The 23,648-nt window shown below is 41.4% G+C and overlaps 1 protein-coding gene across 1 annotated transcript; it reads left to right on the top strand.

Annotated features, from left to right (window-relative positions):
* The first annotated feature begins 175 nt into the window (after window positions 1-175).
* LOC134487531 (L-lactate dehydrogenase A chain) lies at window positions 176-21,797 on the top strand. The gene is made up of 8 exons (XM_063289378.1): window positions 176-280; window positions 6,910-7,042; window positions 8,185-8,302; window positions 13,042-13,215; window positions 14,133-14,306; window positions 19,104-19,221; window positions 19,571-19,694; window positions 21,074-21,797. The coding sequence occupies exons 2-8, from the start codon at window positions 6,917-6,919 to the stop codon at window positions 21,236-21,238; spliced, it is 999 nt and encodes a 332-aa protein (XP_063145448.1). The 5' UTR covers window positions 176-280; window positions 6,910-6,916; the 3' UTR covers window positions 21,239-21,797.
* Window positions 21,798-23,648: the final 1,851 nt, after the last annotated feature.

Below are 23,648 nucleotides of genomic sequence, written 5' to 3'. Positions count from 1 at the left end.
TTTTTCCCACCAAGATTTTCCGGGCTGGCCTGGGGCGACAGAACGGAGGCACTTTCGAGGCCAGGCATTCGCCGGCAGAAACTTCCAACCACGTACGAAGAAGGATCGACCACGCCTCCCGCGCCGCGGGACCCTCTCCCCCAGACGTGATGCCTGGCACGTCCCAGGGCGCCCGCCGCACTGACGTCACGCGCGGAGTCCCTGTTAAAAGACCCGCCGCCTCCCCCAGTTCCTCGCGGTACTGCAGCGGCAATTGGCGGGGCTTCGCTTAGACGACCAGGTAAGAGAGCGGGTTGGAGGGAAAGAGGGTAGAGCTTTTTGCACGGGAAAGGCAGTCTTTCTGGAATCCGCTGTCTGGGAGAAGGATGCAGAGTCCTGTAACCTTGAGGAGGGGGATGCATGCCCACACATAAAAACTCCCGCGCGCGCGAACAAACGTGTGGTCACGGCCTTCTAAGTGGGATTTGGGGGGTCCGCCGCTTTCGTTACTGCTGCATTCTTTCGCAGCAAAAGCTCGGAGAGAGGCACTTAATTGCTCTATTCCTTTGCCTCTCCCCCGGGTGAAAGAGCTGGTGGGGGACAGTTTGCAAAAGGCTGTGGGGAGCTCCGAGTGTCCTCGGGGAAACGGGGAGCCTCGGGATTTAAGTACCTCGGAGGAAGATGGCCATCAGTGGACCGGGCTGATAGAGGCCTGTGAGAGAGCGACTAGTTCTTCCGAACGAGCGGCTGATGGGCTGCTAAGTCTGGCAACGTGGGTACAATTTTTTCAGGGTCCTGGAAAGACAGTGGGGGCGTCGGCTTGTCTGAAGCCTCCGCTTCGAGATACGTACTCAGTACTACAGCCCCCCACCCCCCACCCGTGAAAATCGGCTGGCGGAGCTGAGGGACCAGCTTTCTTTTCTAAAGCTGCTGCGTTCTCGACCCAAGACCCTCGGGTCACTTCGGCTCGGCCCCTAGCAGTGGGGCTTAACCGGCTTCAGGATTTCCGAGAGATTAGTCAAGCTGATTCCTGCCTCGCCGCCGCTCCTTTAATTTCCTGTGCAGACCTGGCCTCGCGGACTCTGAGGCTCGTCGCCTCATTCCTTGAGTCTCCGGGGCTGGAAGCAGGGCCGTTGTCTCGTGGACAATGGTCACTCCCTTCCTCTTCGTGACCGGAATGCATTGAGAAGGGAGGGAGGGCGGGTTTGATTCATTGCTTTAAGATGGGGATTTAGATTTAGATTTTTAAAATATTTTTTTATCCGGCCTTTATTACTTTTATAAATAACTCAAGGCAGGGAACATACCTAAGGCTCCTTCCTCCTCCTATTTTCCCCAAAACAGCAACCTTGTGAGGTTAGTTGGGTTGAGAGTGAGTGACTGGCTTAGAGTCAGGAAAGTAAAGGGGTGGGTGGGGTGGTAGTTTTGTTTTTTGCTCTGTATAGGAATGGGGCTATGGGCAAAGTGGGTTTCTTTCATTCTGTAGATGGTGCAATCAACTTGCATGTCCCAACAGAAATGCTGAGCAGAAGTGGGTCTCACAACCATCTGGCTACAGATGGGAAAAAACAGTCGCTGTGTAGAATAATGTAGAATAACATTTTTTCAAGCTCCTGATACCTAAAGGAATATCCTATTGTATTACTGGCTTACCTTGTCCTTTCTGCAAGAAGCTTAGTGGAGCCTAGATAGTCTCAACTTCTCCCAATATTATTCTTGCAACTGCCCCATCAGATATGCTGAGAAACAGACTTTCCCAGGGTCGTTCATAGAAAAGTAGGACTTTCGAAGAGTGATCAAAATCATGCTGCTCAGCATTCCCCAAATTGGGTGCTCCCTAGAGAGTCTGGAGTGGTGGTCCCAATTTATCTGGACAGTGTCAAATTGGAGAAGAGCCATGGGCAGGGAACAAACACTGAAGAATTTCAGAGAGTTGGTACACACAGTCTGTCATTGGGTAGATTAGCCCTGAAAATTGATGTGTGGGGGGAAAGAGATAATACAAATACCATCACCTTGTGAATAGGATGCCTTTACCTGGCTGCTTTTCAATGTTGTGAAGTTTGAAAATTGTGGTAGCCTGTATTGTTCACTTAAACATGATCTCTTCTCATACATGTGAAACATGCACTCTGGATATATGGAGGCATATATATAACATTCCTGAGAAACTCCTTTACTTTCTGAGTTGCTACTTACGTAATGCAAGTACGTTTTTATGTCTAATTGTATCCCTTAGTCCTATGGAGCAATTGAAATGCATTGCTTTTAAAATTGGCACGCATAATGTCCTAATGTCATCTAGGATGCCTGGCTGTAGAAGGAACCATTTATAGCTTATGAAGCGCATAAGAGTGGCACACTGATCCAGAAAATATTGCAACTACTAATCGTTCTCTAAGGCAGTGTTTCTCAACCTTGATAACTTTAAGAGGTGTGGACTTCAACTCCCAGAATTCCCCAGCCTACTTGCAGGTTGGGGAATTCTGGGAGTTGAAGCCCACATCTCTTAAAGTTGCTAAGGTTGAGAAACACCGCACTAAGAGGTTTGAGGAATTATACATAGCTTTGACTTCACTGTGATTTTGAGTAAGAAACTGGTCCAGCATTGTCCATGGAGCTTCATGGTACGTCAAACTGTCAGAGTCTGGGTTCCATCTTGACCATTTAGCCACCATATCATAGTGCTTGTAAATACTCTTCATTTTCATAATCACCATTCATTCAGGGTACAGCAACTTTTCAGTTTCTGTGCTGTTAATTTGGCTGTGTTCATATGTACTTGCCTATTGTAGATCTGTAATGTCCGGCAGATGGGCAGTGTGTTAAGTTCTACCTCTGCTCTATGGGACACCATTTGTGGATTTGGTTAAACATGGCTGACTCCAGATTTGTCAAACTCTCTAGGGTAGTTATTCAAACATATATGCATTCTTAGGCTTCATAAAGTGGGAGATAGAGCCTCTCTAAAGGAGGAGGCTGGGAAAAAAACCAGTTGCTTCTATAAGTTTTTAATGCTTTTTATTGTTATGTTTCATTATTTGTTGTACTCTTCTTTTTAAACTTTGTTTACCACCCAGATTCACATATGTGAGATGGGCAACTATATAAATTTACCAAATAAAAAAAAATAAGAGTGCTGATCATATCACAAGTTTGCAGCACAATAAAAAAACAGGAATCGTGAGCTATAATTCAATTGATCCAGACTCTTCTTGGGAGCACAAACAACTACTTTTTGGTACATGGTGTGAATTTCATTATATAACTAAATAATCAAATTAATACTTTTTTTTAAATCAGTAGAAAAGTTCCTAATATTTCACGTTTCCATTTTATAATCTGATTCCATTAAAATTTGTTTTAACAGCTGCCTATGGGTAAGCAAATGTCCTAATAATAGAACAGTGCTCTGTGGCCAGCCTGCTTGATGGACATACTCTTCAGACTTCACTCTGTTTTTAGTCATCATGGTGTTTTTGCAAAATCCAACCAGTGCCAGTTGTGGTGCTACACCACAACACACCAACATATCTGGAGGGCCTCCTTTTGGGGGATGCTGTTTTATGCTTTAACCAGCCAGTGAATAGCCATAGACTGCAAAAACTGCAGAGCCTTGCCCTGGTTAATGCAGACAGAGTATCCATCTCTGAAGTAGTGCTATTCTTAGAGCAGGATGTAACAGATTGAATTGCTTGCTCCATATCAATTCTGTTTTATGCCAGGGTTGCAATCCACCCTTCGATTGCTTTGCCTTGGGGGATGTGCGGCACTTTGGAATCAAAGACAAAAAAATACTTTGTAGCAAGTAGGAGAATGAAGGTGGCTCCTCTCTGCAGCTTCTAAAAGCAATCATACTTTTTCCTAAGATCACATGGCTGCCATCTGGAGCTGTATCAGGATCCTAAGACATGAACTAAGACATTGGTTTCAGGAGTTGTAGATGGGTACTATGTCCATGCCCCCATAGTTGTATTTTCATGTTCTTTTAAAATCATGTGAGCAGATACTGAGGTGCTTGGGAATTTAGAATATAAACTGCACTATTCATGATGAGTATATAGCTGGCTGTCCTATAAACTTTTTGAAGTTCATCTTGGATCACAGGTAGTAGTGTGTCATTCCCTTACTGCTTCTAGATCTGTGCCCACTGTCCCAGCCTAGCTGAGAATAAGGTATTTCTTCTTCATCCTTCTTTGCTGCATTACTTCTTCCTTTTAACAAATTTTTGCAAAATGCGTTCATATGCTGTCCTGTTTGATTGCATCAGCTTTGGAATAATCAGTGTTTTGTATTTATTTTGATTCAGAATAAACTGATATTCTAATCCAGAGCCAATTTGGTCTAGTGGTTAAGGTGCTGGGCTAGAAACCAGGAGTCTGTGAGTTCTAGTCCTGCCTTAGGCATGAAAGCTGGCTGGGTGACCTTGGGCCATTCACTCTCTCTCAGACCAACTCACCTCACAGGGTTGTTGTTGAGGGGAAAATAGGAGGAAGAAGGAGTATTGGGTATGTTCGCTGCCTTGAGTTATTTATAAAAATAATAAAGGCGGGATAGGAAATAAATACAAAATTAAATTTAAAAATCCTAAATGTTTTGGATGATAAAGACATTGATTCTGGTAGGACTTTTTGTTATGGATTTGCTGTTATATCCTCTGTCTCTTTCATCCACCCTTCATAGCCCCTAGTTTTGTTAAATAGGCAAGACTGCACAACTTCTCTGTTGGTACTACCCACCTCTTACTTTCTGCCTGCTTAGAACTATTTCTCTTCTAGCTACCCTGCCCTGTGATTCAACATCCTGAAGATTTCCATGTGTTGCCCTGTCAGGTATTACTTTCTTGATGCCTGCCATTAATTTCATAGCTGCTCTGGCTGGCTAAAGTATACCTGTTTTTCCAAAAATATACCTTTAAAAAATCTGCCATCAAAATGTGCCTCAAGAGTTGTTTCAGCTTACAACAGATGCATATATAATAAAATCTAATATGTTGTATCTAGAAAACACGGTTGAGTCAGGCTCAGTTGAGAGGTCTTATTTTATCCCCAAGAATGTATTATTTATAATCAGGAAATCTAGTTAAAAGTCAGACTGAACAGATCTGATTTAACTCACACAGCAACCAAGGAAGAATAGTCTCTGTCTCTTGGGAGAAATGAGTCCCATTAATTTCCACTGTCCTGAATGGCATCCCAAATGGTAGGACAAGTTGTGAAAATTACAAGCCTAGAGAATTTAACACAATTACAGGCTCAAGCCTTTAAATGAGCATGAGATAGAGATGAAATAAAATGATTGCACTATTTTGGCTTCTGGGAACAAGATACTGTAAAGTCACTTCGCCTTGCTGAATCTGTTGATTCATTCTGTCTTGGCTGAACTGTGTGTGGATTCAGTACTGGGAAATCACTGATTTGCACTAACAATAATATATTGAACAAATTGTGCTTTTATAAATAGAACTACTTAATACATACATTCATTTATCTGTGTTTTGGCCTCTAACATCTGAATGAAAAATCCTTTACAATCATAAAAAAAATAATGGCAATATTTTTACACTCATAAAAAATTGCAGATGGGGGTGGGGAGAGCCAGACTTTTAAAATATCACAGTGCCCTATAATCACTTGTCATTCACTGACCATTTTGAGCACTCATTTTGTTAATTTTGGCCTTTGTGTCCATGAGAAACACCACTGTCCGTGCTTATATGGGGCACTGCTTTCAATGGAACAGCATTTCTTAAAGTCTGGTTCTTGGACCCCTGGGGGGTCCCCCAAGACCCTCTCAGGGTAACTTACGTACATTGTAGCACTGCAATTTGTAGATTTCTGTCCTTTAGCTTTGTTGCTTTTGGGGGTTTGGTTGTTTAAGTTTTATATTTCATCACCATCTTCTATCTTTGCATTTAATAGGCCAGTTTTCATAATTAAAACACTGCGTTTTACACTGCGTTCCGTGTAGTCATGCCGGCCACATGACCACGGAAGTGTCTACGGACAAACGCTGGCTCTTTGGCTTTGAAACGGAGACAAGCACCACCCCCTAGAGTCGGACATGACTGGACTTAATGTCAAGGGAAACCTTTACCTTTACCTTTTAAAAATTAAAAAGCACAGCTTGCATCTCATGATTGGCTTGCATTTTGGGAATAGAAAGACGTAAGGAGGCCTCATTTGTTTAATTAGTATCCAGGGCCACTGGAGTTCACCTGCCCAAGTGAAATTGTGTATCAGATTGTACCGTGAACCAGACTGTCGTTATAGCAACAGACTTTTCGGACTTTAAGCAATCAATTTCATGCTGCCAGTTCTGTGATCTATGTGTGCATAATGCAGTTTACCTAAGACAAACCATACACTGTTTTCACTGCTCTTGTTTATTTGACTCCCAGCTCCATGAGTTTCCCAGTTGCCATCTAGACTTTGTGCCTGAATGTGTACTGAGTAAGTTGACAAGAGATCACAGGACGATATCTCTGGATGTTCACTGTTCTTGCCAGTTCCTATGTAATGTAAAATGTTTACTAGGTACATTATTGTGCTGATTCTTGAGAAATCGGTGGGATCAAAGGCATGCCTTCATGGGACTCAATGGGACAAATTCTCCTAGTCTAACCTGGACCTCATATTGAAGGGTGTACAGCTTCCATGGTCAGTGAGGACAGTGTTTACTGAGCCTCACTTCATGTGCCTTTGTTCCATTGCATCCACATTCCTTGTGAAAACAAAATCTGTTAAAAGCCAAATTGAAAACAAACCAGTTCTGGCATATTTGCGTAATTAAATCGGTATGTGGGGGGGGGATATAAAATACCTGAGTGCTGAGGTAATGCTAGAAATGAACTTTGACAGCAAATGTAATAGTACCATACAGCAAATGATGAATATAGGACAATGGGCTTCTTGTGATTCTTTCTTCCAGTTACAAGATGTCTCTCAAAGAAAAGCTGATTGAACATGTCTATAAAGAAGAACATCCACATGCCCACAACAAAATCACTGTGGTTGGGGTTGGTGCAGTTGGCATGGCTTGTGCCATAAGTATTTTGATGAAGGTAAGAGTAGCATCATGTGCTGTGTCCATCTGAATTTCAGTGTTTCATCTTCTTTGCAATCTGTTTGAAACAGATTGCTGCTGTGAATCCAGTGCATAGATTTGGACTACTACAGATGTGATCAGCATCTTTAAGCTGGTATACTTGTTTCTAGTCTGACCCTATTCCTTCCTTCAGTTTTTGCCCATTGCCTTCAAGGGTGCTGTGACCTATATGAGGTCACTCATAACATAGCGAGACTCTGCTAGTGGTAACATAACATCTTAACCATTTTTAATGCAACCTATAGAAAAATACTCCTTAAGAAAATGGTTTTATGGAAAACTGCTGAGCACTTTAAAGTGTAAATCCAAGAAAATATTTTTGAAATAAGTTTGTATAAGCAGACTGCATTTCTGTATAATTCTCTGTGTTTGTGTTCTACGTACTGTGAAATGTTGTATTGATTATTTATTTATTTATTTATGAAATGTTAAGAAACCAGTCCTTTCTGCCCAGATAAGCAGATGTGTGGATAAAAACTTTAAACCTTTCATTCTGTTGAAGAAGATTATACTAGAACTAATCCTATTGGAAAGGTCAGAATTTAACCAATACCTTCACTACAAGTCATCTTACAGGTTATTATACAAGCAGTGTAATCTAGTGGGACCCAGGAAGTGGGTCTTCTTTGTTGCAGCATCTGCCCTCCGGGACAGCATCCCCTGGAGATTTGTTCACTTGCCTTCAAATGAGCCCTAAACCATGATTCTTTCCTCAGGCCTTGATTTAGGTATCTGGGGGTTGGGGTTAATGTGGGAGGTTGGTTTTTCATCGTTCTCTCAGGGTAATTCTGTTTTTTATAATGTTGTTTTGCCTGTATATAATTTTGTGAAGTTGCCCAGGGTAGCTTTTGGGCAGCCTAGCAATTGGAAAAATAAATAAGTCTGACCTGTCATTACCAAACATAAACCATACATGAGAGGTTATTGGAGGCTCAATAAATCTCCTGGTTTTGCCCAGGAAAGTGATTAAGTTGCATTTGGTACTGTGTCTGGCTGCCTAGGTGAGAGCTGGAGAGGGTCTGTACTAGTGCCCCAATGTTCAGGTCAGTAAAAGCTTGTAGGACGCCATTATCTCTTTTATGTTTGGCCTTTTTTTAGGATTTGGCTGATGAACTTGCTCTTGTTGATGTTGTGGAGGACAAGCTGAAGGGAGAGATGCTGGATCTTCAGCATGGCAGCCTCTTTCTCCGAACACCAAAGATTGTCTCTGGCAAAGGTTAATCTTTTATATTATAGAATTTGTTTTATGAAGGTGGCAATATCTGATATTTCACTGGAGTGCCTTTGGCCATGGAAACCAATATAATTCCTTTCTTGCTGAGATAGCTCCTAAGTTAATGCTGCTTAATTCTGCTTCTCTTATGAGTGATGGGCTGCAGATAGTGGATTTAATCAGCCACAGACCCAAAGATTTATAAATTGGTGTGGTAGCTACTCATTGCTGATATGCTTCAGGGATACACACACAAATCCCAAAACAGTACTAACATAGAATCATATATGGTATATACTGTATATTGCCACAATTTTGGAAAAGTTAATCATGTCTAATAACATTGAATTTGGCAATGTTATTAAATTACTAAATTTGGATCCATCTCATTTGGTTTCCAGAATTGTAAAAACAGATCTACTTCACTGTCACTATGTCCTGATAGCAGAAATTTAGCCTTACATTTTCTTTTTTTGCTCTTCTTTTGGTAGTACTGCCAGACACAATACTTCAATAGCATAAAATAAGTTTATTTTTACATTGTTTCATTAAATTGTGTTGTAGTTAGACTGCCATGCTTAGTTTGTTTGTTGTTGTTTATTCGTTTAGTCGCTTCCGACTCTTCGTGACTTCATGGACCAGCCCACGCCAGAGCTTCCTGTCGGTCGTTAACACCCCCAGCTCCCCCAGGGACAAGTCCGTCACCTCTAGAATATCATCCATCCATCTTGCCCTTGGTCGGCCCCTCTTCCTTTTGCCTTCCACTCTCCCCAGCATCAGCATCTTCTCCAGGGTGTCCTGTCTTCTCATTATGTGGCCAAAGTATTTCAGTTTTGCCTTTATTATCATTCCCTCAAGTGAGCAGTCTGGCTTTATTTCCTGGAGGATGGACTGGTTTGATCTTCTGGCAGTCCAAGGCACTCTCAGAATTTTCCTCCAACACCACAGTTGAAAAGCATCGATCTTCCTTCTCTCAGCCTTCCTTATGGTCCAGCTCTCGCAGCCATATGTTACTACGGGGAACACCATTGCTTTAACTATGCGGGCCTTTGTTGTCAGTGTGATGTCTCTGCTCTTAACTATTTTATCGAGATTTGTCATTGCTCTTCTCCCAAGGATTAAGCGTCTTCTGATTTCCTGACTGCAGTCAGCATCTGCAGTAATCTTTGCACCTAGGAATACAAAGTCTTTCACTGCTTCTACATTTTCTCCCTCTATTTGCCAGTTATCAATCAAGCTGGTTGCCATAATCTTGGTTTTTTTGAGGTTTAGCTGCAAGCCAGCTTTTGCACTTTCTTCTTTCACCTTCATCATAAGGCTCCTCGGTTCCTCTTCACTTTCAGCCATCAAAGTGGTATCATCTGCATATCTGAGATTGTTAATGTTTCTTCCAGAGATTTTAACTCCAGCCTTCGATTCCTCAAGGCCAGCTTGTCGCATGATGTGTTCTGCATACAAGTTGAATAGGTAGGGTGAGAGGATACAGCCCTGCCGTACTCCTTTCCCAATCTTAAACCAGTCCGTTGTTCCGTGGTCTGTTCTTACTGTTGCTACTTGGTCGTTATACAGATTCTTCAGGAGGCATACAAGATGACTTGGTATCCCCATACCGCTAAGAACTTGCCACAATTTGTTATGGTCCACACAGTCAAAGGCTTTAGAATAGTCAATAAAACAGAAATGGATGTTTTTCTGAAACTCCCTGGCTTTTTCCATTATCCAGCGGATATTGGCAATTTGGTCTCTAGTTCCTCTGCCTTTTCTAAACCCAGATTGTACATCTGGCAATTCTCGCTCCATGAATTGCTGAAGTCTACCTTGCAGGATCTTGAGCATTACCTTACTGGCATGTGAAATGAGTGCCACTGTTCGATAGTTTGAACATTCTTTAGTGTTCCCCTTTTTTGGTATGGGGATATAAGTTGATTTTTTCCAATCTGATGGCCATTCTTGTGTTTTCCAAATTTGCTGGCATATAGCATGCATTACCTTGACAGCATCATCTTGCAAGATTTTGAACAGTTCAGCTGGGATGCCGTCGTCTCCTGCTGCCTTGTTATTAGCAATGCTTCTTAAGGCCCACTCAACCTCACTCTTCAGGATGTCTGGCTCTAGCTCACTGACCACACCGTCAAAGCTATCCCCGATATTGTTATCCTTCCTATACAGGTCTTCTGTATATTCTTGCCACCTTTTCTTGATCTCTTCTTCTTCTGTTAGGTCCTTGCCATCTTTGTTTTTGATCATACCCATTTTGGCCTGGAATTTACCTCCAATGTTTCTAATTTTCTGGAAGAGGTCTCTTGTCCTTCCTATTCTATTGTCTTCTTCCACTTCCGCGCATTGCTTGTTTAAAAATAATTCCTTATCTCTTCTGGCTAATCTCTGGAATTTTGCATTTAATTGGGCATATCTCCCCCTATCACTGTTGCCTTTTGCTTTCCTTCTTTCTTGGGCTACTTCTAGTGTCTCAGCAGACAGCCATTTTGCCTTCTTGGTTTTCTCTTTCTTCGGGATGTATTTTGTTGCCGCCTCCTGAACAATGCTGCCAACTTCTGTCCAGAGTTCTTCTGGGACCCTATCTACTAAGTCCAGTCCCTTAAATCGATTCCTCACCTCCACTGCATATTCGTTAGGAATATTAATGAGCTCATATCTAGCTGATCTGTGGGTCTTCCGTAATCTCTTTAGTCTGATCCTAAATTGTGCAAGAAGAAGTTCGTGATCTGAACTACAGTCAGCTCCAGGCCTTGTTTTTACCGACTGTACAGATGTCCGCCACCTTTGGCTGCAAAGGATGTAATCAATCTGATTTCGGTGTTGTCCATCTGGTGAAGTCCATGTATAAAGCCATCTCTTAGGTTGTTGGAAGAGAGTGTTTGTTATGCAGAGTGAGTTGTCTTGGCAAAATTCTATCAGCCTATGTCCTGCTTCGTTTTGTTCTCCCAGGCCATACTTACCTGTAATTCAAGGTGTCATTTGACTGCCCACCTTAGCATTCCAGTCTCCTGTGATGAAAATAACATCTCTTTTAGGCGTGTTGTCCAGTAGGTGCTGCAGATCCTCATAGAACTGCTCTACTTCAGCTTCTTCAGCATTTGTGGTTGGGGCGTATATTTGGATCACTGTGATGTTAGATGGCTTGCCCTGAATTCGAATTGAGATCATTCTGTCGTTGCCATGCTTAGAAAAGGATTAAATGGATTGTAGCCAAATCAGACTGATAACACTTTTTTTTTTTTACTCATTATCAAAGATAAGCAAAAGGAATTTTTTGGAATACGTGCAGGTAACTGAAAACAGAAGCAACAGAATCAGACTTCTCCCTTTCATTACCCCAGGTCCAAAATGGAAAGATTATCTATCTATCTATCTATCTATCTATCTATCTATCTATCTATCTATCTATCTATCTATCTATCTATCATCTAATTTGTCATGCCCATCTCCTCCCACCAGGATAATTGTATATAATTCTACATTATTATAGTCCTCTAGGCTAATTCTTAAATTATAAAGCCATCATGCATTTCCTTCTTGCAGTGTGCAAGGTCATCTGAAGGCCAACTGGCATCATTGGTTGTATGCACCAGTGCCTCCATGTGGCTCTTTGCTCTTAGCTGATTCCTGTTACAGCCGTTCAGAAAAGTGAGATAATGTTGGACAGATTTATGTGTGAACAGCAGCTATATGACTTCACCTGATAGATTAGCTGTGAGCTCCAGCTTTCAGTTGGTTCCTTGGCTAGTCTTAGGCATGAGAAATTTGGAGAAAAACAGGAAAAAAGTATGAATGGACCCTTGCTTGGAGATCAAGAAGGCTATTAAAGAGTGTAGAACATAATCTGAAGTTGACCAATGCATGAATCAAGAAGGGAAGAAAACCTATTGGTGCATGTCCAGAAAAGATACCAGTTAGGTTTAGAAGTAGGCATTTTGGCCCCAGAAAGGTTTTTGGTCCTGAAACAAAACATGCTGCCATTTGGTATATAGATTTGTGAGGCAGATAATAAAATAGAAACAGAGATTCACACATCAGCAATTGCTTCTAAAGAGCAAATGTAGTCGTGAGTAGAGCAGTCTTCTGTTTTGAATTGCTGTTTCAGGGATGTTTTCTTTTTGCTTCGTTTGCTAACACAGGCAGAGCTGTGATTAATGTAGATCATAACATTTCAAAATAGCATTTCACGACAAGGTATCTCCCTCACCCCTTCTCAGTATCATTCTTATCAAACCCAAGAACTACAGGTGTGGGTTAATTATGGGTCTGCCTCTGAGGCAACAGAAGAGACCTGGGCTTTGCATTGACTCTGCTTGAAAAGAACTAGTGAAAAAATCAACAGGATGTGAAGCTCTGTTTTACTGTTTTTCTCCCAAATGCTTTTTTGCATGGGAGCTTGAACATTGTAGCAACCATAAGAATTTTTTACATTTCCTCTTGGATACATTTAAGAACAGATAGGGTCATTGTCCTCAACACACTTTCAGTAGCATTGGATTGTGACATCCCAAAATTCGTAGACCTCAGGATGGGGAAGGCTGATATAGCTACTTATTTGCAGTTGAAGGAGCCTATAAGTCTAAATGAATACATGCCACAGGAAGGCATAGATTCCCTTTTCATAGTTTTATATCTCTCGTGCTATAGGCCTATTCTTCTCTGACTTTTCATGCAGTCTGTTCATCCATCACACAGGTACATGCTGAAATGTATGTTGAACATACAATCTCTTTTTTTGGCAGACTATGCCGTGACTGCACACTCTAAATTGGTCATCATCACTGCTGGCGCTCGTCAACAAGAAGGCGAGTCTCGTCTTAACCTGGTTCAGCGCAATGTGAATATCTTCAAATTCATCATTCCCAATATTGTCAAGTACAGCCCTGACTGCAAGCTGCTTGTTGTTTCCAATCCAGGTTGGTCATCTCCTTTTCTGAATGTTTATAGTCTATTGTTTGTTATCCAGTTGTTTGTTTTTAATGAGGGAGGGGCATATGCTTCTGTGATGGAAATTTAAAGAAATTCTGAGTTTTCTTTTGTTCTGTATCTTGTGGAAACATGAATACTGAATCCACTTTAGTATGTATTTGCAAAAGACTGCCAAGTCCAGGACAAATGTAGCAGTACCTTTCTTCATAAAGAGACTGGAAGTCAGCCTTGGGAATGTTATGTCTCCTTCCACATGGCACCAAATTTCTTCTTCCTTATTTAACCCTATTCCCAGGAAATGGTGACATGGGAATGATAACCGAATAGGAATTGGGGTGGTTTGTTGCTGATTTAATAGGGACCCCAGAAAAATGTTTCAATATGAAGTGTTGCAAAATTCCATGCTGTCTCCCAAGGTACTCGATTATTTCTTTTTCACCCTTTCTTTTTTCAGATTTTTTTAAAAAAAACCTGCCTGCATTTATTGAGCATGCTAGGTCTTACTTTACATTTGGATTCTCACTTCTACTCAAGGTTTTCCTCTCTAAATTTGTCTTGGTACTAATGCAACTATTAGAGTTTCGCCTCCCCCCACTGGGACCTCATGTGTGAAAGTGGCTCCATTTTAGCCATATAAGGACCCACAACTTATGCTAAGCTGTAATATAGTTTATTTAGTTTTGCCTTAGCCTTTTTTGTGAACTCAACTATTGGCAGCTTAGTTACCATGGTTAGAACAATCATGTAATCCCAGAATAAGTTTGCTATAAAATATAGGATGATATGAATCTAGGAAAGTCAATGGCCACAGTCGGTGTTGACATTTTCTCTAACAGTAACTAAACAGTAACAGTAAATGTGGCAGATATTTTCCAATTTAATCATTTTTTCTTTAAATCAACAGTGGATATTCTGACCTATGTAGCATGGAAAATCAGTGGCTTTCCTAAGCACCGTGTTATCGGAAGTGGCTGTAATCTGGACTCTGCCCGTTTCCGCCATCTGATGGGTGAGAGGCTGGGTATCCATCCTCTTAGTTGCCACAGCTGGATTATTGGAGAGCACGGAGATTCCAGTGGTAAGCCAGAATTTCTCTCTTGACAGTCAGTCTAATTATGTACAAAGGTAGAGTTGAGAAATTATGCTGATAAAAGTTGCAGTTTTGAAACATTTTGTGAAAGAGCCTAAGACAGTAGAAACCTGTGCTGTGTAATCTACTTGCTGTCCTGCACGTGAATCCTTCTGACTTCTTCCATGTTCTTAGACAGTATGTGCATATATAAATTTTTCACAAAATCCTGATTTGCATTAGCAATACTGATATAACTGGAGGTCTGCTGAATCGGAAGTAGATCTGGCTCCTGAATGTTAGATTTATGTGCTGAGCAAACCTGAAGAAAGTTTTCCCTATTCCGCTTTAATATAAAAGTTAATCTGCCCTGCCCTGTTACATGAAGGTAACACTAGATGATCAGTTCTGTTCAGAAAAGGTCAGTTCTGTAATTCAAGTAGGCCAAACTCGTATCAAGCCGAATTCTATACTCATAACATGAGCGTTCAAAATAAACCTTTTCATGTAAGAGACTCTTGATGTATGTTGGTGTTCTATAAAGGAAGGTTTGGGGTTTTTAGGAGTTTGTCCTACCTGAAACCCTGGCCATCCTACACAGAAGTTAATGTAGTAGCTCACAGTAACTAATTTAACAATCTATATGCCCAGCATGGAGTATTGTGGAAATGTTCTAAAAGTCATATTAAAAAAATGACTTGCAGACTTTAGGGAAAGGTCATCTTAATAGCACCTAATTGTATCACTGCTTTTCGTAACAGCATGTCAGGGCCCAGATTAGCACTCTTTACTTCTGTTGTATTAGATGGTTTTCTTCTAGCAGAGCCAGGGTATTTTACATACGGAATGGCTGAAAAGATGCTGACATTGCTTTCAGTGGGAAGGTATATAAATTTCCCAGTTCCAGCCTTGCATTGCTCCACATGGGACACTAGCCTGTCAAGAACTACCTCAGCTTTGGCAGACCTCCAGCACCTTTTTTTTCCCCTTAGCACTTTATTTTCCTTTCTTTTTTCTTTACTTACCTCCTGTAAACACACTAGATCGCCCAGTATAGCTGCCAAGCATACAGATAGCGATTTGTTGTCCATAGATACAGTATATTCAATTCATCTTACACTTTCCATCCCAGAAGCAGAAGCAACACTATGGGCACCATCTGGCCTCAAGACCCACTGTATACTTCCTTAGGTTCTTAGGTTTGTTTGCCTAGTTGACATCCCAATTGTGGGGTCTCTTAGCATCACCAGACCTCTTTAGTCAAGGAGGATTGAATCACTGGTTGTAAAGTACATGACTGGAGATTGAGTAGGACTATTTCATCAACTGAGGGTAACAAATCTACACAAACCATTCTAACCCAAGCCCTGTTTGAACATTTCCATGATTCAACCTTGGAGCATCTGATATTGGAAGTGATATACCTAATTGCCATAACTTAGGGCCAAAATCTCAGCAATAAGGCACTCTCTACCAGGAGGGATTTCTGCATCACCCAGCTGGACATTATCACTCTCTACTAAGACCCAAAGTTCATGAGTAGGGTGACCTTGATCTTTCACTACAGCCAGGAAGAAATACTCCCTTCTGCCCCAGTTGCAACACCCAGTTAGAAAGGAATTGGCTCAAACTGTGCAATAGATGAGTTGTTGAGATTTATTTGAGCAAAACAGGAATTCAGAGTCTCCTAGTGTCATTCCAACAGCCCCACCTGGGCCACAGAGCGTGACCATGATGTCCTGGTGGATCAAGGCATGCATGAAACTAGCCTACAAGACTCAGAACAACCCTGCCCTGCAAGAAAGTATGGCCCATTCCACTAGAACAATGTTTCTCAACCTTGGCAGGTTTAAGATGGGTGGACTTCAACTCCCAGAATTCCCCAGCCAGCACTAGAATCTCTGTATCTTCCTTAATAAAGCATAAAACTCTTATGCCTTGGCTGAAGTCTCCTTTGGCAGGACAGTACTGCAGAAAATAGTTCTGAGCCAGGACCTAGGATTCTATGCCCAGGGACAGCTCCAGTATGTCATATTGTAGAATGCTTTGGCTCTGCTGTAGGAAAACAGCATTGTGGACTTACTATGAAGGACCTCAGTGTAACATGTCTCTTCCTATGTTTTTCAAGGTTTCCTCTCCCTTTGAGCTCTCTTTCTGGTTTGCCATTCCAAAACTAGGGAGGGAGCTCCTCCACTGAAAGAAAAGTCAGAACCCTTGCCTCAGGAGTGAGAGGGAGTTACCCCTTGTAGAATGCCCTGTCTTCCATTGTAGACAAGGGATTTTCACAGTTAGGTCCAATGGACCATCTGGTGAGATTTCAGGTTTTTTACAGGTGCCCAGGAATATTCATTCTCTCAGTAATGTTGATTGTGTTACATCAGCCATTGATAGTCTATCCTTCATGCAGTTGTGTGACCCTACACACTGGAGGGTTTGCTTTACTTTGCACTTTGTGGTACAATATGTGCTACCTGCCACTATGCTATATATTTCAAAATAGCCAGCTATCTACTCTGAATGAAAATTAAGTACATATATAGGAAATACTTAGTTAATCATTGTTGCTTTGAGATACAGTGCTGAATCCTTTTTTACTTCTGCAAGTCCATTTTTGCCAGTCCTCCATTCCAATAAAATTATCAGGAAAATGTTGGTCAAATCTCATAAATTTGCATTTATTGCTTGTGCTCCTTTTTGTATTGACATCAAGGCAAAATTACTACTAAAATTTTGTTTCACACTACATATTCTTAAGTAGTGAAACTAAGCAAAAATAGAAGAGATCAGAAATATAATCTCCAGCTTTTTAGATCTGTTACTAGTTTCTCTATAGCTGAAAGGAGCAGTGTTTGCTGCACCACAAGCCCTTGAGGATAAAGTATGAAGGATCCGGCTGACGTTGCTGAGGTTGATTTTCATCTCTCAGAATAAGGTCGAGAGACACAGATGCAGAGTTTACAGAAAACTAGAGCACTAAGGCACCCCAAGAGAACACCTGGGAGTTCAGAGTAGCCATATAATTCTAAGGGTCCAGATCCCAAGTGTCCCCCAAAAAAGTGAATGCCAAACCAATGGAGAAATAAAAAGAAATCAGGATGAGTTTGTTTGGCAAGCCAGCCAGTTATATTTCAAGAGAGTAACTGCAAGCAGGAGGCAAAGGTAAATGTCATTTGGCTGAAGCTGACCTTCTCATGGATCTAGAAGTAATAGGTATAGCTCACTCTTGACTGACAGATAATTGCCATTCTGAAGAGGAATGAATCCTTGGAAGTTGATTCCCCAACTCCCTGTGTCTTCAGATGTTTTAGGGCAGGTGCCTAGAGAAGTCCCAGCTGTTAGTTCTCGGGGTTATCTTACCTGCTTTTGCTGTAGAATCCTTTTGATATTGATGGACTTGGCATAATACTTGTACTCTGAAGTAGAGAGCAGAGCCTTATATTCATGTCATGGAAGACCTGGATTGGAAGAATTTGAAAATAAATCAAGTACAGGTAGTCCTTGCTTAATGACCATGATTGGGCCCAGAATTTCTGCTTAGCGAAGTGGTCATTAAGCAAATCCAGCCCAATTTTACAACCTTTTTGCAGTGGTCATTAAGGGAATCCCCACAGGCGTTAAGTGAGCCATGTGGTTATTAAGTGAATCACGCGGTTCCCCATTGCTTGCCAGAAGCCAGCTGGAAAGGTCAAAAATGGCGATCATGTGACCATGGGATGCTGTGACTGTCATAAATGCGAACCAGTTGCCAAGCACCCAAATTGTGATCACGTGACCGCAGGGACGCTGTGACAGTTGTAAGTGTGAGGACCGGTTGTAAGTCCGAACCATCAGTAAATGAATGGTTGTTAAGCAAGGACTACCTGTAATTTCTCATAAGGGGAATTGTTGAAGAGCAAAATGTAAATAGAATCCTGAGGTGATCCATATTACTAGGAAACCATTCAACTGTGTGTAAGTTCACTTGGGGAATCAGGATATGCAGGAGCAGGCTCAGAGGGCAACTCTTTTGTGAGAGGCCCAGCTGTTTCTCTCAATAGTAAGCATTATTTGAGCTGGTTGAAGCAAGTATTTGGAAATACCAAAAGAAATGGGAGAATGAGGAAGATGCTAATCCAGGGGTTAAGGACTGATTTGCTTCCTTAGATGATGGTGGGTAAGATTTCTGATTAACAGAGATCAAAATACGTTTGGGCAGAGGATATAAAAGCTGGAGGAGCTTCACACTAATTATTGTTACGTTCGAATAAAGACCCAAGATCCACAGTAAAGAGGCACTGATTTGTCAGCAGGTCAGTATGAAAAGGTACTGTTATTGACGATTTACTCAGTTCTTTCCTGCCAAACTTGTTCAACCAAAAGTGAGGGGAGATTTGGACCCTGGTTGTCTGGAGCTAGTTCGGTCTCTCTTTTTAGTAAGGCCAAAGGCCCAGCCTGATCCTTTATAGGAAAGATATCTTCACTGATTACTAGAATGAAGCCCATATTTGGAACCAGCTCATCGATTTTTGGTTGTTTTGGAGCTTTCCTGGGGCTCCTGTGCAGAGCTTGCTCAAGCTCTCTTTTCCTTTTTTTTCATATAGATGGGTGGAGCAGGCACCAAGGCAGATGCCAACTAATTATGGCACAGAAGTGAGAATAAACTAATAAAAGTCATGATTCAAAATAAAATCCTCTCTATATATGGCCAGAATGAAACTAAAAGAATAAATCACAAACTAAAGTTTTTTATGTGAACCATATAATTTTGTGAATACAGTGAGCTTGTGTTCTGAGGGCATGGATAATCTGGATAATCTGTTTCTTTAGTCCCTGTCTGGAGTGGTGTGAATGTTGCTGGTGTCTGCCTCAAAGAGTTGCATCCTGAGTTAGGTACTGATGGGGACAAGGAGAACTGGAAAGAAGTCCACAAGCAGGTGGTAGACAGGTAACACTTCAAACTTATGTGGCTGAGAATAATATAAAACAGATACCGTACATTAATGTCATGACAAAATATAATCTCCAGTCGCCTGTATTTAACCATAGACTTAGGTAGTGTCATAATTATTATAAAATCTCAAGACCAACGTAAAGTATTGGAATTCATTGACACAGGCTGTCTTTTTTCATATTTCTGGATATATTTCTGAAGCACATATACTTCAGAACTAAAAAAAACTGAAAAAAATGGTTTAATTTGCAGATTAGTATATTGTATTTTAGATCACTGCCTAGCAACACCATGAGTACTATCATAGTTCTGCAGACCGATCTAACTTGTTAATCCTTTGCAGTGCTTATGAGGTGATCAAGCTGAAGGGATACACATCATGGGCAATTGGCCTCTCTGTGGCTGATCTGGCTGAAACCATCATGAAGAATTTAAGGAGAGTACATCCAGTTTCTACAATGGTGAAGGTAATCAACTGCTTGTTAGGTCATTATGGTTTTATAATTTGAGTATTTAGCCATGATCCAACTATCCAGCAGGAACTGGAATGCAAGCAAGACTAAACTAAAGAGTATTTCAAAACTACACGTGCCAGAGTGAATATGGACCTCAAAAATACCAGCCCTGCACATCTCAGAGAAAGGGATTGGAATTTGTTGAGGAACAGCACAATGAAGGCAGGGAAAGGGCCCTGAAGGACAGTGGGAAACAGATTTTACAATAATAAAGAGGTGAGGGAATAGGCCTAAGGAGGCAATAAAGTGAAAGGGAGAAACCTCCTTCTGGAATGCTCAGTAGACTCCTTGCAGCTGTAGCTGCAAGGATAGTTGATCAGAGGATCCCGACAGCATTCTCTACTTCCTTCCCACAGTCCAGTCCATGAAGGAGCCCTGTCTTCAGAAGTTCACTGGTATGAGCAAAAGTTTGCAAAGTGGGGAGCTTAATGGTGGCTGCCTAGTTCTGTAGTTCCCCAAGAGAGTTCAGCTAAAGATTAAGAGCTCAATATGAGCCCTTTTTCATTGTTTCTCTGCCTGGTCAAAAAGTCAATTTCTACAGTGTCTTCTCAACCTTATCATTCAGAGGGCCTGCTGACTCATGCCGTCCCCCAGGAGCAAGTTCACAAAAGCTTCCCAGTTCTACTTATCTCAAACAGTTCTGTCGGGAGTCTGTGTTTCAAAACAGGCAGCATGGCAGCTGCAGGAGTACAATCAAAGCCCCACCCCATTGTACAAATTGACACATCTGCGAATGCGGCTGGGCTTGATCACTGTGCTGCATCCTGCCTGTTTTGATCCCTTCCCCTGTGTATGTCACTGATCTTAAAATCTATGCTCTTCTATTCCTCTTATATTCAGGCTAATTGGCATTGATGGTGCTTTTAATCCCATCAGTGCCCACATGCTTGTTCCATCTTCCCATAATAGAAGTTTCACTGCTGTAGGCAGCATTGACATTAAACCTGAGCCAAAGATCACATTTGCAAGTGGTTGTGGGGAGCAAGGGAAGCTTCCTTACATGCATTGCCCTGTAGCAACCCTGGGCCTCTCCAATGCCTGCCATGTTCTGAAAGGGCTTTTCTCCTATATGAGCCTGAAATGGTGCAATAGTGGCCTTTCAGGGGTGAATGTTTCAGGATAAGCTGAGGAAGAGAGGTGTTCCTGTGCTTGAAGCAATTTTTATAGCGCACCAGGCCTTCCAAGATACAGCAATATAGCTGAAGCTTTTTAACATACTTTCTCCCCATAAACTGTGTGGCTTTCTCTAATTTCTTTGAGTGATGAGAAGAATGCCTATTAAATTTAAAGAGAAGTGGTATTTCACTGAGACAAATATTTGATCTTTCCAGGGTATGCATGGAATTAAAGACGATGTCTTCCTAAGTGTCCCTTGCGTTCTGGGCTCTTCAGGCATTACAGATGTGATAAAAATGACTCTGAAGAGTGAAGAAGAAGATAAATTGAAGAAGAGTGCCGATACACTGTGGGGAATCCAGAAGGAGCTTCAATTTTAAGTCTGTCTTTGCTGCCGACTAAAGTGTAACAAGTTTTAGTTGATTGTTATTTGCACTTTTCAAATAGGTCAGTTCCTTTCCTTTACAGTATGTATCTGAAGCATCAACAGTTAAATTACAACAAAATGCCTGTTCCTCATTTAGTAACAGAAGCTGCAAGTTTCCTATCTTGATCTGTGAACAGAATAGGAATATAATGTAGTCTTACAAAGAGGCATACAGTAGATCTAGCATGTACTTAAAACACTACTAAATGAAATTCTCCTGCTTTTCCTCAGTTAATGTCAGATCAGAAAATGCTGTAGGTTACTTGGTTTTCCAAAAACTTTGCTATCAAAAATACACTGACCAATATTTTCTGCTGACAGATGACTTAAATTTTCACCACTGAGCAACTCTAAATGATTTTTTCCTGACCGCTGCTTCAAGTCTTTGTGCATATTTTTTCAAGAGAACCCTGTGTACTCCTGTGAAAGCTGTGTATGCAACAACTATAATTGATGCAGTTGTCTAACTGTAGTACCAGCCAAAAAGAGCAAAATAAACATCAATTACTTTTGGCTGTCTTCTTTCATATACCCCGACCATTCTGGCAAGTGCTCAAGGCAGCTAACTTTGTTTAAAATGAATTAATATTAATGCCAAAATTAGTATCAGTGAAACTGAAAACTTGGTGAAAGGGATGACCCTTTCTAAATGCCGGGGTTGTGGACCAGACATATTCATGGCCCAGGAGCTTTACCTGAAGAGGCTGCTTCCTAGGCTGACCATATTTCCTTGAGACAAAAACGGGACATGGGGATGGCAAAACAGGATGGGGTTAAAAACAGGACATTGGGATGGCAAAACGGGGCAGGGCTGGGCATCGGGCTGGATCAGCAGGCAGGAACTTAACTGTTTTTCTCAGGCTGGGAATCTTCGGATTCCTTCGTTTGCAAGAGGCAAGGCTGGGCTGGAGAGTCTAGTGAATGGTTGTCCCTGACAAGCCGTTCTTCCTCTGGCTGTGCTTTTACGTTCTTTTCTTCCTGCTGTTTCAAGGCAGGAGCCAATCGGTTCACCTTTTGATTGCTGCCTATCAGCTGATCCTGTTATTTTCTTTTTAAGTTTCCTGGCGGGTTGAGCTCTGCGGCTTTTTCCCTGCCATTTCTCCTGAGTTCCCCCTCCTTCCACTCAAAGTCAGACTGCATTCTGACAGGTTTGTGGGAGCTTTCAAATTTTTAAGATTTTTAAGAAAATGGACATTTATATTAAAATGACGGGACGGTCTGGAAATTTTACCAAAAAATGGGACTGTCCCATTCAAAACGGGACATATGATCAGCCTACTGCTTCCTGTATGCCAAAAAGTTGCATTTGTAATGGGTGAGGCCCTAAGATGTTTAGGGCTTCAGAGATAATATCAACACCTTAAATTAAGTCCTATAAGAAATTTCAACCAATGCAGATTTTTTTTAATGCTGGGATTGTATACAAGCCTCACTGCTGTAACCAGTGTATAACAGTTGCTTAGTCTAGAAGGGGATAATTTAACCATGCCACATCTGAAAAACAAGAAGCATACTGATGACCAAAAGTTTCATGTACATGTTGCACAGTATGGAAAAGAAGATGAAATCCTCTTGCCATGCTGCTTAATAGCATGTTGTTAGTTGCTGTCGAGTCATTTATGACTCATGGTGACCCTATATATAACAGAACGAAATGCTGTTCGGTCTTGCACCATATGCCTGACTGTTCCAATGTTTGCGTCCATTGTTGCTGTGATTGTATCAATCCATCACATTGAAGGTCTTCCTCTTTTCCGCTGGCCCTTGACTTTACCAAACATGATGTCCTTTTCAAGTGATTGGTCTTTCCTGACAATGTGCCCAAAGTGTGAGAGTCTAAGCCTAGTTATCTTCGCCTCTAGGGAACATTCTGGTTGTATTTCTTCTAAAGCTGATTTGTTTGTTCTTCTGGCAATCCATGGTATTTTCAATAATCTTCGCCAATACCACAATTCGAATGCATCAATTCTATCTTCCTTTTTTAATGTCCAACTTTCACAGGCGTATGTGGCAATTGAGAAGACCACGGCATGAGTCAGACGCACCTTTGTTTTTAAACTGACATGTTTACTTCTGCAAACTTTAGATAGGTTTTTGATGGCAGATTTTCCCAGCACGATACGTCATTTGATTTCTTGATTACTACTTCCCTTGGCATTGATCATTGATCCGAGTAGAGTGAAATTGTTGATGACTTCAATTTCTTCTCCATTTATTGTGACATTGTTTATTGGTCCATTTGTGAGTATCTTTGTCATCTTCACATTCAGGTGTAGTCCGTATTGCTGACTACAATCTTTGATCTTCATCAGCAAGTACTTCAAGTCGTCTTCACTTCCAGCAAGCAAAGTTGTATCATCTGC

This window comes from Candoia aspera, chromosome 1, assembly GCF_035149785.1.
Source record: "Candoia aspera isolate rCanAsp1 chromosome 1, rCanAsp1.hap2, whole genome shotgun sequence".
Lineage (NCBI taxonomy): Eukaryota > Metazoa > Chordata > Lepidosauria > Squamata > Boidae > Candoia > Candoia aspera.
The sequence above is the reverse complement of the archived record's forward strand: the minus strand, read 5'-3'. Positions and strand labels throughout refer to the sequence as shown.

Excerpts from the sequence above, each read along its gene's own strand:
- LOC134487531 (XM_063289378.1), top strand. The coding sequence starts at position 6,917 with ATGTCTCTCAAAGAAAAGCTGATTGAACATGTCTATAAAGAAGAACAT. Across the intron at positions 7,043-8,184 it reads CCATAAGTATTTTGATGAAG|GATTTGGCTGATGAACTTGC; the intron begins GTAAGAGTAGCA and ends GCCTTTTTTTAG. Across the intron at positions 14,307-19,103 it reads AGAGCACGGAGATTCCAGTG|TCCCTGTCTGGAGTGGTGTG; the intron begins GTAAGCCAGAAT and ends CTGTTTCTTTAG.